Below are 18,072 nucleotides of genomic sequence, written 5' to 3'. Positions count from 1 at the left end.
TGTATCTGGATGGACTGTAGTTACATGACAGGTGTATAGGTAGGTACTAGACTGTATGGTTGTAGAGTCAGGTCCAAAATTATTGGCACCCTTGATAAAAAATGAACAAAAAATGTGAATAAATAGTACAAATACTACTTTTGAGAAAAAGGCTCCTGAAAACGCCCCTGAGGTTCTAACACTAGGTCGAGAGCTCTTCTTTGTGTGCCTATTGAGCATTGTTCACGCCCTCTTAGGTCTTCGCACCACCCATCTCTTTAGGATTTCACATGTGAACTGGTCTCTTTGTGAATTGGGTCTCTTTTTTTCTCCTTTGTTTAGCTAGCTAAACATGGTCATGAGCACCAGCTAAATTCAGGGCAGAAATGTTGTTGAGAGCTGTAGCAACACTTTTGCAGTTGTCCATACCTATATCGTCCCAAAAATATGCGATGGCAAGCATTATGTACAGTGCATTCGGAAAGTATACACACCACTTTACTTTTTCCTAATTGTGTTACCTTACAGCCTTACCCCATAATGACAAAGCGAAAACAGGTTTTTAGACATTTTTTTAATTTATGAAAATAAAAAAGATACCTTATTTACATAAGTATTCAGATCATTTGCTAGGAGACCCGAAATTTAGCTTGTGCATCCTGTTTCCATTGATCAACCTTGAGATGTTTCTACAACTTGATTGGAGTCCACCTGTGGTAAATTCAATTGATTTGGACATTATTTGGAAAGGCACACACCTGTCTATATAAGGTCCCACAGTTGACAGTGCATGTTATAGCAAAAACCAAGCCATGAGGTCGAAGGAATTGTCCGTAGAGCTCAGAGACAGGATTGTGTCAAGACACAGATCTGGTGAAGGGTACCAAAAACATTATGCAGCATTGAAGGTCCCCAAGGACACAGTGGCCTCCATCATTCTTAAATAGAAATAGTTTGGAACCACCAAGACTCTTCCTAGAACTGGCCGTTCTGCTAAACTGAGCAATCGAGGGATAAGGGAGTTGACCAAGAACCAGATGGTCACTCTGACAGAGCTCCAGAGTTCCTCTGTGGAGATGGGTGAACCTTCCAGAAGGTCAACCATCTCTGCAGCACTCCACCAAATCAGGCCTTTATGGTAGAGTGGCCAGATGGAAGCCACTCCTCAGTAAAAGGCACATGACATCCCGCTTGGAGTTTGCCAAAACGCATCTAAAGGACTCAGACCATGAGCATGGTGGTGGCAGCATCAGACTAGTCAGGATTGAGGGAAAGATTAACGGAGCAAAGTACAGAGAGATGCTTGACGAACAGATTGCTCAGGACCTGGTGGCGAAGGTTCACCTTCCAACAGGACAACGACCCTAAGCACACAGCCAAGACAGCGCAGTAGTGGCTTCAGGACAAGTCTCTAAATATCCTTGAGTGGCCCAGCCCGAGCCCAGACTTGAACTTCATCGACCTGAAAGTACTGTGCAGCGACTCTTCCCTTCCAACCTGACAGAGCTTGAGAGGATCTGCAGATTAGAATGGGAGAAACTTCCCAAATACAGGTGTGCCAAGATTGTAGTGTCATACTTGAGACTGTAAAGCTGCCAAAGGTGCTTCAACAAAGTACTGAGTAAAGAATCTGAATACTTAGTTTGTGATATTATTTTTTAATATATACATTTGTATACATTTCTAAAAACACGTTTTTGCTTTGTCATTATGGGGTGTTGATGAAGGGGGAAAAACTATTTAATCCATTTTAGAATAAGGCTTTAATGTAACAATGTTTAAGTTCATTGGGTCTGAATACTATCCGAATGCATTGACCAGGGATGGCCCCAGTCTGTTATGGGACAGAAGCCTGTGACGTGACAGACCAATCAGGACTCACCTCTCGGCATGCCCAGCCCCTGCATTATCTCAGCCAATAGAGCTCGCCAGCTTATAGTTCTAAAAAAAATTAAATGAATTAACATTTTCTACCTCTAGTTCGTTGACCGTTCCTATGGGGGAAAGAATGAGGTTTTGGGATACACGCCAAAAATAAGTTCTGGCTACGGAGTTCTTATGTTTTGTTCTATGACATATCAGTCAGTTAACATGACCCTTATACATTTTGAAGCCTTAATGTGCTTTATGTGCTTGTGTTGATGACATAAATGATTCAAAATTCACAAATAAATTAGCTAAAGATTATCACATAGACTTTATTTTCGCTGTTTATCCCCCCCCCCCAAAAAAAACCATGAAATTCCCCATAGGATTTGGCCAGCGAGCCCTGGCGTAGATAGCCTCCGTTAGTGCCGACAAAACGACGCCATAAATATTGCTCTTTATCAGGGCAAGCCAGGAAGGATCCTGTCCTATTCTCTATGTAGTAGAGGGCTTTATCCTTGGCTCAACTAGGCTTGTAATTTAAGATTGCATACCAGTTTGTTATTAAGGCACATGAAAGTTCACATGTTCGAGAAGGCATTTCTGGACAAAGAAATATATATATTTTTTAATTCAAGCGGCCTTGCTGTGAAGTAGGAACTAGCTTCAAACGCCCACTTTCCTGAATCCGGTCACAAATGTTTTATGAGATTGAATAACGCATTTGGAGGGATCTTAGACCATTCCTCCATACAGATTCTTTCCAGATCCTTGATATCCTTAGTCTGCCCTCATTGGCTGCCTTCTTCAATTCAAACCACAGGTTTTCAATGGGGTTAACATCTGGAGACTGAGGTGGCCATTGAAAATGTTTGATTTTGTGGTAAATTTACAATTTCTTTGTGGATTTGTGTGTGCGCTTGGGGTTATTGTCTCGCTAGAAGATCCACTTGCAGCCCAATTTCAGCCTCCTGGCAGAGGCAATCAGGTTTTTGGCTAAAATGTTCTGGTACTTGGTAAAGTTCAGGATGCCAGGACCAGTGGAAGCAAAATAGCCCTACAACACAGAGAGCTAATATTAATAACATGCATGTCAATCTCTCCTGGCTGAAAGTGGATTGACTTCATATTGACATGTTGAATGCGCCGAACTGTCTGTCTAAACTACTGGCACACAGCTCGGACACCCATGTATACCCCACAAGACATGCCACGAGGTCTCTTCACAGTCCCCAAGTCCAGGACAGACTATGGGAGGCACACAGTGCTACATACAGTCATGACTACATAAAAAACGATCAAAAAACACCTTATGGAACAGCGGGGACTGTGAAGCAACACAAACATTGGCACACACAGACAAACGAAAACATACGCGCACTATACATACACATGGATTTAGTACTTTAGATATATGGTAGTGGTGGAGTAGGGGCCTGAGGGCACACAGTGTGTTGTGAAATCTGTGAATGTATTCTAATGTTTTAAAATGGTATAAACTGCCTTAATTTTGCAGGACCCCAGGAAGAGTAGCTGCTACTTTGGCAGCAGCTAATGTGGATCCATAATAAATACAAAAAGATCCACCACCATATTTTACCGTCAGTATGAGTTACTGCATATACTTCTGTTTTATGAAGCCAAACCTGCCACTGGTGTGTGTGGCCAAAGAGCTCTATTTTCATGTCATCTGACCATAGCATTGCCTGTGGTTTGCTAAACGGCATTGGCACTTGGATTGGAGCCAGTGCTTTGGTCAGATGACATGAAAGTAGAGCTCTTTGGCCACGCACACCGGTGCGCTTGTATTAGTATAAAAGCATACAATATACTGTAGCTCAGGATTTGTATTTATTTTATACAGTCTTCTTTGCTCATCTTTATCAAGGGTGCCAATCATTTTGGGGCTGAGTGTATGTTAATCCTGGGATGAATGACAGGGTGAGAGTGAATGGCCTTTGAGAATTACTTTTTAAGGTGGAACTGCCTCACCAACCACAATTTATAAAGTTCTGAACATGTTTAGCCTTGTTTCTTTTGACTGATGCGTTTGGAACCACGGAGCTAAGGAACACCACCAATGAGAATAGAGGTCACAGGTCAGTGAGTGACAATACCTTAAAAGATGTCACACAGGATTCCCGAGCAGAATGTCTGTGGACATCAGGGAGTTTTCAGTATTCATAGGAAAGGAAGTGGGAATGGGAGAATGCGGAAAGGAGTGGTTGGGGGTTCTTGTGACAACCTGCACATGTGGTGCTAAATTCAGTGTAAGTAACGTTAGAGCTTGGCAACCGTCAGTCTACCAGGTCCCAGGTATGTCATTATGAGCATGTCTCAGTTTATATCCCCAGTCCCAATGCTCAGTCTAGGAATTATTTCCTAGTCCCAGTCCTACTGCTGAGACTATTCCGAAGTCTTCAGTAATTACCACAGATTCCCAGTAATTCTTCCTAGCAGCCATCTTGCACACGAACATAGTGAATACACACACACACTTCAGCAGGTGACATCTGCTGACAGATAGACAAAACTGGAATGGCATATAACCATTGTAGTGCAGTTACTTGGTTACTTTAGAATCTAAAAGCAATACATCTTTTGATTATAGCTTAGTGTTGTTTTCCCACAGCATTCTATTAAACCTGTTAGCACCGCTTCATTTAGTAACGTTAATCAATCCACAAATACACTAGGTGTTGCTATTTGATTTATGTTCACTTTTCTGACTACTTCGTAACTGTAGTGGAAACTAGCCTTTGTGTTACGTACAGTATGTAGGCCCCAGCCAGGCAGTCTCAGTTGAGCTGGTGGTGGGTTCTGAATAGCTAGCCTCATCATTGGGCTTAGTAGTGTAGCTGTGTACACCTAGGCCTGCTCTCCTGCCCTGCCTGCCTGCTCATTGTCCTTTTTAATTGGTGTGTGAGAGAGACCAGTGTTAAAGCTCTATCTCCCCCTTAACCTCCTAGATGGAAATGTCCAACTCCGTCAGTAACTCCCACAGTGGTATTGCTGTATTCAGAATAATGTCAGTCCTAACAGAATATACAATAGGGAAAGGCTTTAGTTAGAGACTATGAGAAGATACAATGTTTTATGGACCTCTAGCCCTATTACAACATGTAGAAAAGCGGCCAACGGAAGATCTCTTGTTCAAATTGCACCATTTATTACATGTCTATCCCTACTATTTGGTCCAAAAAATTAATTCAACCCCACAACCTCTCAACATTTTAGTCCATTTGAGTGTGCTCTGTTTTACCCATAATAATCGAGTTGAAAGTCAAAGCTCTGTGCTGGTGTCGTTGGTTGGTTTCCTGTGTAGGGATATGTCTTGCAGTACTTTTGACCAGAGCCCTATGGGCCCTGCTCAAAAGTTATACACTATAAAAGGAATAGGGTGCCATTTCGGGGGAAGCCCAAGTTTAGTTTCACATGGCGGGGATAGGGTAATTATTGTGGCTTGTCAGCCATTTTAACTCCCAGCCAGACTCAGACAGTGTCCAGGGCCTTCCCTGGTCTCTTTGATCATCCCTCTCTCTGGAAGGACCCCCCTCACAAAGAGCTGCTTGTCTCACTGTCGACCCCACTCACACACAAACATGCGCTCGCATGCAGACACACACATACAGGTCATACACACACAAACAGACAGACATAGTCACACAGTCCTCTCATTAGATAACCGCAAACAGAGCAAGGTTGGGTTCATAAGGCACCAAACGGAAGACTGAAACGGACTGAAATAGGGACTTGTCCTTAAAGAAATGTTTTTTTGTTTTTTTTTCCGTTGCAAAAGTTTTTGCTACAGTGTGCCCTAATGGATACGACCTAGAGGAGACCAGATGCACACAGCCAGAACGTCCCCTGAGTTGGGAACAAGCTATTTTTGTGATGTCATGGCACAGGCAAACAACTCTGCTTTTCTTGGTAGAGGAGGGTGGAAGGAGATGAAGTTGCAAATTATGAATTGGTTGAGTTGGTAAATGGTGTACAGCTAGTTCATGTATTTGTTGTACAAGTCTAGAGAATGTTTTAACATGTGGAAAAATGGATTTGCGAATATGATTTGTTACAGGCTACAGGTAGTACAGGTATTTATTTACAGTACCAGTCTACATTGTAGAATAATAGTGAAGACATCAAAGCTATGAAATAACACATGGAATCATATAGTAACCAAAAAAGAGTTAAACAAATGAAAATATATTTTAAATTTGAGATTCTTCAAAGTAGCCACCATTTGCCTTGATAACAGCTTTGCACACTCTTGGCAGTTAGTCACCTGGAAAGTATTTCAATTTACAATTGTGCCTTATTAAAAATTAAATTGTTGCATTTCTTTCCTTAAAACTTGTTAAGCCTATGGGTTCCCCTACAGGAACTACACCCCCCCGTTCAGCTGAAACGGTGGTGCAGGGAATGCAAAAATATTCTTAGAAATATTTAACCTCCACACATTAACAAGTCCAATACCTCAAATGAAAGATAAACACCTTGTTCATCTACCCAGCGTGTCAGATTTTTAAAGTGTTTTACGGCGAAAACACAGCATATATTTATGTTAGACCACCACCAAAACAAAGAAAAAACGTAGCCATTTTGTACCACAAAAGATAAAATGACAAAAGCAGGATTTTTTTTTTATCATTCACTAACCTCTTGAAAATCTTCATCAGATGACAGTCATATGACATGTTACACAGTACATTTGTTTTGTTCGATAATATGCATTTTATATCCATATATCCATAAATCTCGGTTTACATTGACGCCATGTTCAGAAAATTCTCCAAAATGTCCGGAAGAATTATAGAAAGCTACGCCAGATAACAGAAATACTCATCATAAACTTGTTCTACATATAATTAAAAAGATACACTGGTTTCTTAATGCAACCGCTGTGTCACATTTTTTTTTTACGTACGGAAAAAGCCTAACATTTGCAACAATCTGAGACGACGCTCAGACGTAACAATATTTCTTCGCTATGTTGGAGACAACAGAAATACAAAATTACAACATAAATATTCCCTTACCTTTGATGATCTTCGATCAGAATGTAGTGCAAGGAGTCCTAGTTCAACAATAAATCGTTTTGTTTCATAATGTTCAATTCTAGTGTCCATGTAGCAGCATTTTCTACCACTTTCAGCTCAAATGCCCAAAAAATGACTTCTGGTCCAGGATAATTTTGCATCAAAACTTCCAAATTACATATTACAGGTCGACTGGTCAAACTGGTCAATCTTCAGGATGTTATAATCATAAAAATCGAATAGCATTCCAACCGGGCCATCCTAGTTCATCTGGGGCTGATTGGAACAGACGAAGCACTCCAACGCATACGTGCCTTCAAGCACCTGAATCTTTTGCGACACTCTAGCACTTTCCTTCCCATTAGGTCAAAGTTCACAGCAAATGTTCCATTACACTTTCTACTGAATGAGGACATCTAGTGGAAGACATAGGAAGTGTTTCCAGATCCATAACTTGTTGGGAAGGGAGGGGGCGATGATGTCAAAGTTGCCCCAACTTTCAGGATTTCAAAACTAGTTTGCAAGATTGCCTGCCCTGTGAGTTCTGTTATACTCACAGACATAATTCAAACGGTTTTAGAAACTTCAGAGTGTTTTCTATCCAATATTAATTATGATATGCATATATTAGCAATTTAGGACAGATTTTGATGCAGTTCACTATGGGCACGCAATTCATCCAAAGGGGAAATACTGCCCCCTATCTCTAACAGTTCTAACTGAGCCAATCAGTTGTGTTTTGACAAGGTAGGGATGGTATGTAGATAGCCCTATTTGGTAAAAAGACCAAGTCCATATTATGGCAAGAACAGCTCAAATAAGCAAAGAGATATGACAGTCCATCATTACTTTAAGGAACTTTGAATGTTTCTTCAAGTGCAGTTGCAAAAACCATCAAGTGCAATGATGAAACTGGCTTTCATGAGGACCACCACAGGAATGGAAGTTCATTAGAGTTACCAGCCAGTCAGAAATTGCATCCCAAATAAATCCTTCACAAGAGTTCAAGTAGCAGACTGTTCAGATTAGACTGTGTGAATCAGGCCTTCATTGTCTATTTTGCTGCAAAGAAACCACTACTAAAGGACACCAATAAGAAGAGACTTGTTTGGGTCAAGAAAGACGAACACTGGACGTTAGACCAGAGGAAATCTGTCCTTTGGTCTGGAGTCCAAATTTGAGATTTTTGCTTCCGACCGCTGTGTCTTTGTGAGACGCAGAGTAGGTGAACGGATGATCTCCGCATCTGTGGTTCGCACCGTGAAGCATGGAGGTGTGGGGGTGCTTTGCTGGTGTCACTGTCAGTGATTTATTTAGAATTCAAGGCACATTTAACCAGCATGGCTACCACCGCATTCGTCAGCAATACGTCATCCCATCTGGTTTGCGCTTAGTCCCACTATCATTTGTTTTTCAACAGGACAATGACCCAACACACCTCCAGGCTGTGTAAGAGCTATTTTACCAAGTAGGATAGTGATGGATTGCTGCATCAGATGACCTGGCCTCCACAATCACCTGACCTCAACCCAATTGGGATGAGTTGTACCGCAGAGTGAAGGAAAAGCAGCCAAGTGCTCAGCATATGTGGGAACTCATTCAAGATTGTTGGAAAAGCATTCCAGGTGAAGCTGGTTGAGAGAATGCTGAGTGTGCAGTGCTGTCATCAACGCAAAGGGTGGTTACTTTGAAGAATCTCAAATAGAAAATATATTTGGGTTTGTTTAACCTTTGTTTGGTTACTACATGATTCCATATGTTTTATTTCATAGTTTTGATGTTTTCACTATTATTCAATGTAGAAAATAGTAAAAATAAAGAAAAACCCATGAATGAGTAGGTGTGTCCAAATTTCTGACTGGTACTGTATGTTCTTCACAGTTAGAGTGAGGTTTGGTTTTGTGCACAATACATCATTATGCTCTGTAGATGTTCACCTATCGCTATGTCCTTCACTGTGACCGAACTATTCATCTTTCCTATAGAAAAAGAACATTGGCCTTGCTTTTCAAAGCTTTGATGCTTGTACTACTGTATAGAATCGTCTGTGTGTCATTATTCAGGCTAGATATGAGACCGTTCACACACGACAGTCACACACTTATTCAGGCTGACGGACACACACACCCCCCCACAAACATGCACACTGTTGCGCATAATGACACTGCTCTGCCCTCCTATGAACAGTGTTTATGGTGCCATTGGTGCGTGTGCTGCCAACCGACAGCCTCTCTCCTCCCACTGTACTGTAGCATAGTGCGTTTACTGAACAGCAGGGGTTAGCGTTTGATGCTCCTCTTTTTAGTCTGTCTGCTGCTGCCGCCGCATTCGGTCGTCTTGCCAGTTTGGCAAAAAAAATATTTCCTTAACTGTTCTATGCACATGTTCAACCCAACCCCCCCCCCAGTTTATACTTTATCCCTCCGCATGTAAGAAATCAGAGGGAAAGACAGAGACACATACACACAGACAAACTCCTTAGGGGAGCTGTATACACACAGACAGGCTGTAAACTAGGGACCTCATTATAATCTGTTTCAGTCTTCGTCAGACAGTGTTCATTCTGCCTGAACGATATTCTCTGTCAGTGCAAACGTGTATCGCTGAGAGAGACAACCTACACATACTGCCTATACCAGAGAGCTAACTCGCCTAGGGTTCTTATCCGCGGTGGTCTTTCCATCATCCAGCCTTTTGTCCCAGTTACAGATACCATTCCATCTGTTCCTACAAAGACAACCAGCCCAGATAACAAGCTAGATAATGTCACAATTCCCCCTCCAGACTCCACTCCTCACAGCTTCATCTTGAGGGAAGTAGAAAGTAGCACATTGTGGTTATTTTTTCTCTCTCTGGCCTCTTTTCTGCATCCCCTCACCTCTGTGGGACCTGACCATACCCTCAGGAGACGTGATGTCCCCATCCTCAGCCCGCCCAGTGAGGTTGTGACCCCCTTCAGCAAGGCAGTGTGACTGGCTGCTCTGGGACAGTGTAGGGCTCTGGTCAAAAATAGTGCACTATATGGGGAATAGGGTGCCATTTGAGAAGCACCGGAGGACTCTTGCAGGAGCTCAGGGAGCGTTAGCTTAGCGGTCGCTGTGCTGTACTGTACAGCAGTGTGGAGTGATGAGGCTCGGAGGACCATCTGATAGCAGGCAGTCAGGTAGTTCCCTCAGAGCCAAGCTAGGATACACAGCTTTCACATCCCCACACTGCCCCCAGGGGGCGACTCTGAGAGACACACCAAAGTTGGCACCAAGCTACCTATCTACCACCTCCACAGGAATCTCTACCAATAGGGCTTAATGTGAGTTTGTTATAATACATAGTTTGCGCAAAGCTACTTTCTCCTGCCGACTTTAGTTTAGTAAGGCCGAGCTAGCTAGTGCAAGGCTTTGAGTATGGCTTAAGCATACCACCAAGTTACAGGAGTTAATTTGTAGGGCCATGGACATAATTTCATGTATACATTTGGATGTGTTTACAAAAGGGAAGTCCTTGGGACACAAAGTAGCTCCTCTCACCCAGTTTCTTCCATCACAGTTCCAAAATCCCTTCATCCTCCTTGGTGGTTTCCCCATCAGCCACCACCACAACATAGCACTTCTCCCCTTCTACTACTTTTCTGCACGACACATGAAGGATGTTCCTTTTCCATGTGGAATATTTTTGTTTGTCTGAACTGGCCCACCTGCCCCAGCTTCTAGGCTCCTGCGCACACAATTCCCCCAGAGGTGAAAGGTCAACGTCTCTGAGGGCTGGCCATCGATTGGAGTGGTTGGTGCATTAAGCTGTTAAACCACTCTTAGTTGGTTAAGTGGTTGCATCCCAAATGGCACCCTATTCCCTTTACAGTGCATTCGTAAAATATTGAGACCACTTGACCTTTTCCACATTTTGTTACATTACAGCCTTATTCTAAAATTGATTAAATATTTTAAACATTCTCTCATCAAAGCGAAAACAGATTTTTCAAATTTATAAAAAATAAACAGATTTTTACCTAAGTATGCAGACCCTTTGCTATGAGACTCGAAATTGAACTTGGGTACATCCTGTTTCCGTTGATCATCCTTGAGATGGAACTCTTTGGACTGAATGACAAGCGTCACGTCTGGAGGAAACCTGGCATGTTTTTCAGTGGCAGGGACTGGGAGACTAGTTAGGATCGAGGGACAGATGAACGGAGCAAAGAACAGAGAGATCCTTGATGAAAACCTGCTCCTTCAGGTCCTCCGACTGGTGGCGAAGGTTCACCTTCCAACAGGACAACGACCCTAAGCACACAGCCCAAGCAATGCTGGAGTGGCTTCCTGGACAAGTCTCTGAATGTACTTCAGTGGCCCAGCCTGATCCCGGGCTTGAACCTGATCGAACATCTCTGTAGAGACCTGAAAATAGCCGTGCAGCGACGCTCAACATCCAACAGAGCTTAAGAGGATCTGCAGAGAACAATGGGAGAAACTCCCCAAATGTAGGTGTCCCGAGCTTGTAGTGTCATACCTAAGAAGACTCGAGGCTGTAATCGCTGCCAAAGGTGCTTCAAGGTACTGAGTAAAGCATCTAAAATACTTACAGTATGTAAATGAGATATTTGTTTTTTATTTTTAATAGATTTGCAAAAATGTCAATAAACCTGTTTTTGCTTTGTCATTGTGGGTAAATTGATGGGGGGAAGCTATTTAATCGGTTTTAGAATAAGGCTGTAACGTAGTTACACGTTAAGGGGTCTGAATACTTTCTGAAGTAGTGTACGATTAGGGGAATAGTGCCATTTGGGACACTCACGGTGTGTGGGAAATAGCTCAGTATTTCAGGATAGGAATTTGCTTACTTATTAACTCCTCCTTAAGCAGTTTAAGCACCACCATGCACCATTATTTCCCTGTGATGAAGCGAAACTAGCTCATGAGAAGTGTGTGTGTGTGTGTGCGCGTACATGCCTACTTGTGTGTTCTGAAAGTATTTTTTGGCAGCAGAGTCACCAAATTGAATTTTTTCTCTGACAGTCTCAGAACAAAGGCGGACAGATCCTGCTCTGCTCTCCTCTCTCTGTTCCATATGATCTAATTGTTTGTAGTTACGCACCCAATAAAGATCTGCCAATACAGTCGCACAGCCTCCGATAGCTCAGCAATAGATCCTTATGGTGTTTGGACCTGACTGAATTTACAGCCCTGTTCTGCTCGTCTATGTTCTGTTCTGTTCTATGTTCTGTTTGGACTGAGCTGGACATGCACACACTGAGTTGGATGTTTAGTGAGCCGAGTTTGCCTCCCGGGTGGCGCAGTGGTTGAGGGCGCTGTACTGCAGCGCCAGCTGTGTCACCAGAGACCCTGGGTTCACGCCCAGGCTCTGTCGTAACCGCCCGCGACCGGGAGGTCCGTGGGGCGACGCACAATTGGCCTAGCGTTGACCGGGTTAGGGAGGGTTTGGCCGGGAGGGATATCCTTGTCTCATCATGCCCCTGTGGCGGGCCGGGCGCAGTGCGCGCTAACCAAGGTTGCCAGGTGCACGGTGTTTCCGACGACACATTGGTGCGGCTGGCTTCTGGGTTGGATGCGCGCTGTGTTAAGAAGTGCGAAGTAGTGCCAAGTAGTGCGGCTTGGTTGGGTTGTGTATCGGAGGACGCATGACTTTCAACCTTCGTCTCTCCCGAGCCCGTACGGGAGTTGTAGTGATGAGACAAGATAGTAGCTACTAAAACAATTGGATACCACGAAATTGGGGAGAAAAAGCAGTAAATTCAAAAAAATATATTTATAATGTCTCGCTCTCTCTCTCTGGCTGTGTGTTTGTTTTTCCCTCTCATTGTCAGTCAACCTTACAGACAGAGTCAAGTCGGTGTGCATAGCACATTTAGAGTACCATCTCTGCTCTGGGTATGCACTCAGTGTACAAAACATTAAGGACATCTGCTCTTTCCATGACATATACTGACCAGGTGAATCCCGGTAAAAGCTATGATCCCTTATTGATGTCGCTTGTTAAATCCACTTCAATCAGTGTAGCTGAAGGGCAGGATTTTTAAGCCTTGAGACAATTGAGACATGGATTGTGTATGTGTGCCTTTCAGAGGGTGAATGGGCAAGACAAAAGATTTAAGTGCCTTTGAACGGGGTATGGTAGTAGGTGCCAGGCGCACCGGTTTGTGTCAAGAACTTCAACGCTGCTGGGTTTTTTACACTCAACAGTTTCCAGTGTGTATCAAGAATAGTCCACCACCCAAAGGACATCCAGCCAACTTGACACAACTTTATGAAGCATTGGCATCAACATGGGCCAGCATCCCTGTGGAACACTTTCAAGACCTTGCATTGTCCATGCCCGACTAATTGAGGCTGTTCTGAGGGCAAAAGGGGGGATGCAACTCAATATAAGGTGTTCCTAATGTTTGCTATACTCAATTATCGGTCTCACTCTCTGTGGAGCTGTGAGCCAGCCATATATAGAAAATAATGAAGTATCATCTCTATAAGAGCCATCCTCTCATCATCTCTGTTCTCTTCTGTAACTCTCTGTTCTCTGTCTGTCTGTCTCTTACAGCTGCTGGAGTCTCCAGAGGTGAAGGAGGATGCGGTCCTCTGTTATTCTATGGAGGTATGTACTTTACTTTACCATACTACTGAACGTCAATACGGTCCTTCATATGTACTGATGCCTCCTACAGCTGCACACAGTCATTTATGAATAATGAATAATGAATTATCTAATGTATGATAGATTTGTTTTGAATGCACAGATAACTCAAGCCATTGTAGGAGTGTGTCTGTAGTGAGACCATTTTCTCTGTCTGGATGTATTGAAGGAATCTTCTGTCTCATCATGAATTATAGAGTGACTGTGAGGTAGTGTAGAGGCTAAGAACAGAGTCTGAAACTCCCTGAGTCCCAGCCTGTAGACTGGAGCTGGGTTGGAGAAGGGGGGGCTAGGTAAGAGCTTTGTTGAAAGGGGAAAAAGAGAGCGATAGGGCAGGCAAGGTGGGGCGGCAGGTAGCCAAGTGGTTAGAGCATTGGGCCAGTAACCAAAAGGTTGCTAGATCGAATCCCCGAGCTGACAAGGTAAAAAAAAATATGTTGTTCTGCCCCTGAACAAGGCAGTTAACCCACTGTTCCCCGGTAGGCCGTCATTCTTAACTGACTTGCTTAGTTAAATAAAGGTAGCTTTAAAAAGACTGCCATAGCTATAGTGGAGCTAGTCAGTAATTGCTAGAATTTTCACCTTGAATTATATGGGAAATTGGGAATATATGACAGACAGACAGGCCAAGGTTCCTATAATGGGACTCCCTCCTTCTGAGACAGACATCTGTTAATGAGCCTGCCCCCTGCATGCCACAACTCAGACAGACACCCCCACTCTTTAGTCAGCCAGCCACGACCCGTCTCTCAGACTAGCCTTCTTAATATTCAGGCAGCTAGACATAACCCCCGACTCCAACGCCAAGTCACCTCTCCTCTTTTCCTCTCCCTCTCCTCCTCCCTCATCCTCCAGCTGCAGTCCACTGGTCGTCTCCTGGAGGAGCAGCTTCCAGAGATGATGACAGAGCTCCTGGCTGCGGCCAGGGACAAGATGCTGTGTCCAGCCGAGTCCCAGCTAACTCGCTCCTTGCTCATGGAGATCATCGAGCTGCACGCCAACCACTGGACCCCTCTGGAGGACCTCACCACACAGTACTACAACAGGACCATCCAGAAGCTCACCACCGCCTAGCCCCCCAGACCCAGGACCGGTCCCACAGGTCAGGCACATGGAGGCCTGAGCTGGGTTGATGCATGGGGCTGGACTAGACATGGGACTGTACAGAGTCGCAGAACATAATTGGTTGGCCCCATACAAGACTGCAAATGTGTTTAGGTATAAGGAGATGGGACTGACAAGACATACAGACAGACTTGAAATCCATGCAAAGACAAACACTACACCACACACACAGACAGAAGAGACTGGCCACTGGCCATGCAGCCTGCACACATTCGGCGGTGGGGGCGTGTCTGGTCACTGAGATGGGTGGAGGACAAAGAGACGACATGATGTGTGGGGGGGGGGTTGGAACAGCAGCCGCCTGTCCTTGGTGAACAGTCTCTCCTCAGAGGTTAAAATGAGAAGAAGCAGGGGGGGTCCAGGGAGATTTCTTTCTCTCTGTGTTCATGTGCCAACCACCCTTCCTCCTTTCTGTCTTTGTCCTTTATCTATCTCCCCTCCTCCTCTCTCCCTTTCACCCCAGGGTCTATGTGGCTGACTGGGGGAGATGAGAGGGGAGGCAGGCAGACCTCCCTCCAGTGGGCCAGGTCAAATGTCCAGACTGCAGGGCTAGGTTCCAGTAAGGCCTGCCTTTGTCCCCCCCCCCCACTCCCCAGAGGCGCTTTGTGTGGCTGAGACACTGGCTGGCGCACTCTGGATTGCTGGCTGGGTAGCAGATGGCTTCTGGCGCCTCAGTGGGCTGGCTGCAGACACCCTCCCGGTCCCACCTACACTCCAGCCAAGGCCAACCCATCCTCCAACCCAGCCTAACACTAACCCAGCCAGGCCGCTGACAGACGGGGGCAGTAGGTTTGTCCTGGGGGTTAGTGGGGCTGCCGTGGGGGGCTAGGGATTGGGGATTGTTGGGAGGCGCAGCAGACAGCAGCATCAAGCCGCTGCTTTAGTGGGGGTTTTGTTGTCATTTTCAGAGGGGTTTAATTTTCTCTGTCCATGCTTTTGTTACCTTTTATTAATTATATTATATTATTGTTACTATTATTGTATTATTTCTTTTAAATCATGTACTGTAAATATGTATGATAATGGAATATTTTAGGGTAGAGGTATTGCACAGGTTTGATTTGTTTTGCACTGTTTTAAGGTGATTACTTGTTTTAAAAGAAACAAATACTTTTTAACGGTGGTATGGATAAATACTAGCATTAAGAAGAATCAATAGGTTTGAGGGGTTGGTTGACTAGAAAGGGAAGGTTTAGCCAGAAGGAAGAATCAAAGAAATGATGGATTTTGATGAAGTCAGTCAGACTAGTGGCCTTGTGAACTATAACTACATTTATAGAGTTGCGTCCTTGCTGTTTTGAAAGACAAGGCCAAGAGAGGTGGAGAGTGCTTGCCGAGTGACCGAATTTAGTGAGGTTATTTATTTGATTTTTTTTCCTGCAAAAAAAACAACAACAAAAAACGAGCCTGATACAAATCGCTTCTTCAAATGTTCTCCTGTTCAAGTAGCCATTTTGCAGTGTTGGACATTTTGCAACTCTATCTGTATGATGATGAAGTATTTGCTTTTGAGAGAGAAAAAAATCTGTTTCATTTTACAGATTATAAAAAAATATATATATATTTGACAATGTAGTTAGCTAGTATGTGATTCGCATTACTCTGGCTTCTGCAAATGTGTGTACAACACTATTAACATATCAACCCCATCATCATTATGTAATCCAATTAAATGTAATCGAATATACAGAAAATACCAGTATTTAAGACAACGAAGCAAGCTCTAGGAGGGCATGGTGCAAAGAGAGACGAGGGCTACGTCCCCTTTATCAACCCTTCCAAAGTGTGCACTTGTTCACTTCCCTTTCCTGATTTGAAAGGAATGACTGGTATAAGAAATATGATATTCTAGCCATGATGATTAGCTGTAGGGTTGTGGTTGTGTAGATAGGACGTGGCCTTTCCATGTGTTCTTACTATGGCTTCAGCTCATGTTGAAGGAACTGCTCTTTCTGCGGGGCAGTCTTTCAGTCCTAGTACTACTAGTTTTACTAGCTTCTGATTTCCTATTGAACTGAATCTCTGGACATTTTTTTTTTTTTTTCAAGAATTCAAATCTTTTAAGGTAGGCAGGCACACATCCAAAACAATAGGGTATTTTAAAACAGATAACTGACAAAATAAAGGAAACACCAACACTGGGGCTACCATGAGCCAGAACAGCTTCAATGTCCCTTGGCGTCGATTCTACAAGTGTCTGGAACTCAATTGGAGGGATGCAACACCATTCCTCCACTAGAAATTCAATCATTTGCTGGTGTTGGTAAACGCTCAGGGAATCTCCCTTAAGTGTTCAATTGGGTTTGAGATCTGGTGACAGAGACGGCCATGGCGTATGGTTTACATTGGTTTGATGAGCATGAAACATTCAGTGACCAGTCGTGCCCTGTGGATGGGGTTATTGTCGTCCTATGGGGGCATAGCCATGGTAGCCAAAATAATGGCCTGCGCAGTATTTTTATACATGACCCTAAGCATGATGGGATGTTAATTGCTTAATTAACTCAGGAACCACACCTGCTTTCAATAAACATTGTATATCTCATTTACTCAAGAGTTTCAATTATTTTGGCAATTACCTGTATATACAAACCCATCTGTCTAGATAAGGTGAATTTCATTTTAGTTTGATAAAATACAATGGGTCTTGATTTTCAGTGACTAACATTGTGATTCCGATGATCACTTGCCTGGTAAGTGTGGTATAATGTTAGATTGTAAATAATGCTATTGGGTGATTCCATATGCAAAGGAGTGACTCTCCTCTGTGACAAAGGGCCTCCCGGCGCCCTCTGACCTTAGACCTTTAGGTTACATGACTCGCCCTACTATTGAATGCGACGCACCTCCATTTGCATCTCATTGACATTGGGAGGTATATGGTATAGCATCATCACAGCGTTGTAACCCCAGCGAGGCGAGACTACCAAGCCAGATGGTGCACAGATAATGAGCTGTAGAATTTGTGGAAGTTGTTGGTCATCAATTTTATTTTTTATTAAGCAATTTAAAAAATGTACTAACTGAAGAGGTGTAAAAGAAAATGTGGGTGTTGTACTATGGTTTTTAGCTGCCTGAAATATTTAGGCGCCTGTATTGACGCAGCCGCTAAACGTTCTCACGGTCTGGACAATTTTATTTTCCCATTTCCTGAGAACATCTCCCCCTTCACTCCACCGTTCAGCCACTGAAGCCTCTTTATTTTAAGAAACCATCTCGTATGTCTGGGGGATGTCTTGTGTTGCACTGTTTCGACTCAAACACAATCTTCTTCAGAATAAGTAAGGATGTAATACCTGAGAAAAGCTCTGTTTCCTCTCGGTATATGCTCTGCCACATGTCGCTATGCTCACAATGAGCTCTCATTCTTCAGACACAGAATATTTATTTAACTAGCTTACTGGGGAACAGTGGGTTAACTGCC

The 18,072-nt window shown here is 43.6% G+C and overlaps 1 protein-coding gene across 5 annotated transcripts in view; it reads left to right on the top strand.

The window, feature by feature from the left end:
• The window catches only part of LOC112219615 (CBP80/20-dependent translation initiation factor), a 138,228-nt gene that overhangs the window by 119,582 nt on the left and 574 nt on the right, over positions 1-18,072 (top strand). For all 5 annotated transcript variants that reach the window (XM_024381013.2, XM_042302109.1, XM_024381012.2 and 2 more), the window contains 2 exons: positions 13,431-13,484; positions 14,379-18,072. The exon at positions 14,379-18,072 is cut by the window's right edge and continues 574 nt beyond it. In XM_024381013.2, coding sequence (XP_024236781.1) covers positions 13,431-13,484; positions 14,379-14,597 — 273 coding nt within the window. In that variant the 3' untranslated portion in view covers positions 14,598-18,072. The remainder of the gene's footprint in view (positions 1-13,430; positions 13,485-14,378) is intronic.

The sequence above is a fragment of the Oncorhynchus tshawytscha genome, linkage group LG20 (genome assembly GCF_018296145.1).
Source record: "Oncorhynchus tshawytscha isolate Ot180627B linkage group LG20, Otsh_v2.0, whole genome shotgun sequence".
NCBI lineage: Eukaryota > Metazoa > Chordata > Actinopteri > Salmoniformes > Salmonidae > Oncorhynchus > Oncorhynchus tshawytscha.
The sequence above is the reverse complement of the archived record's forward strand: the minus strand, read 5'-3'. Positions and strand labels throughout refer to the sequence as shown.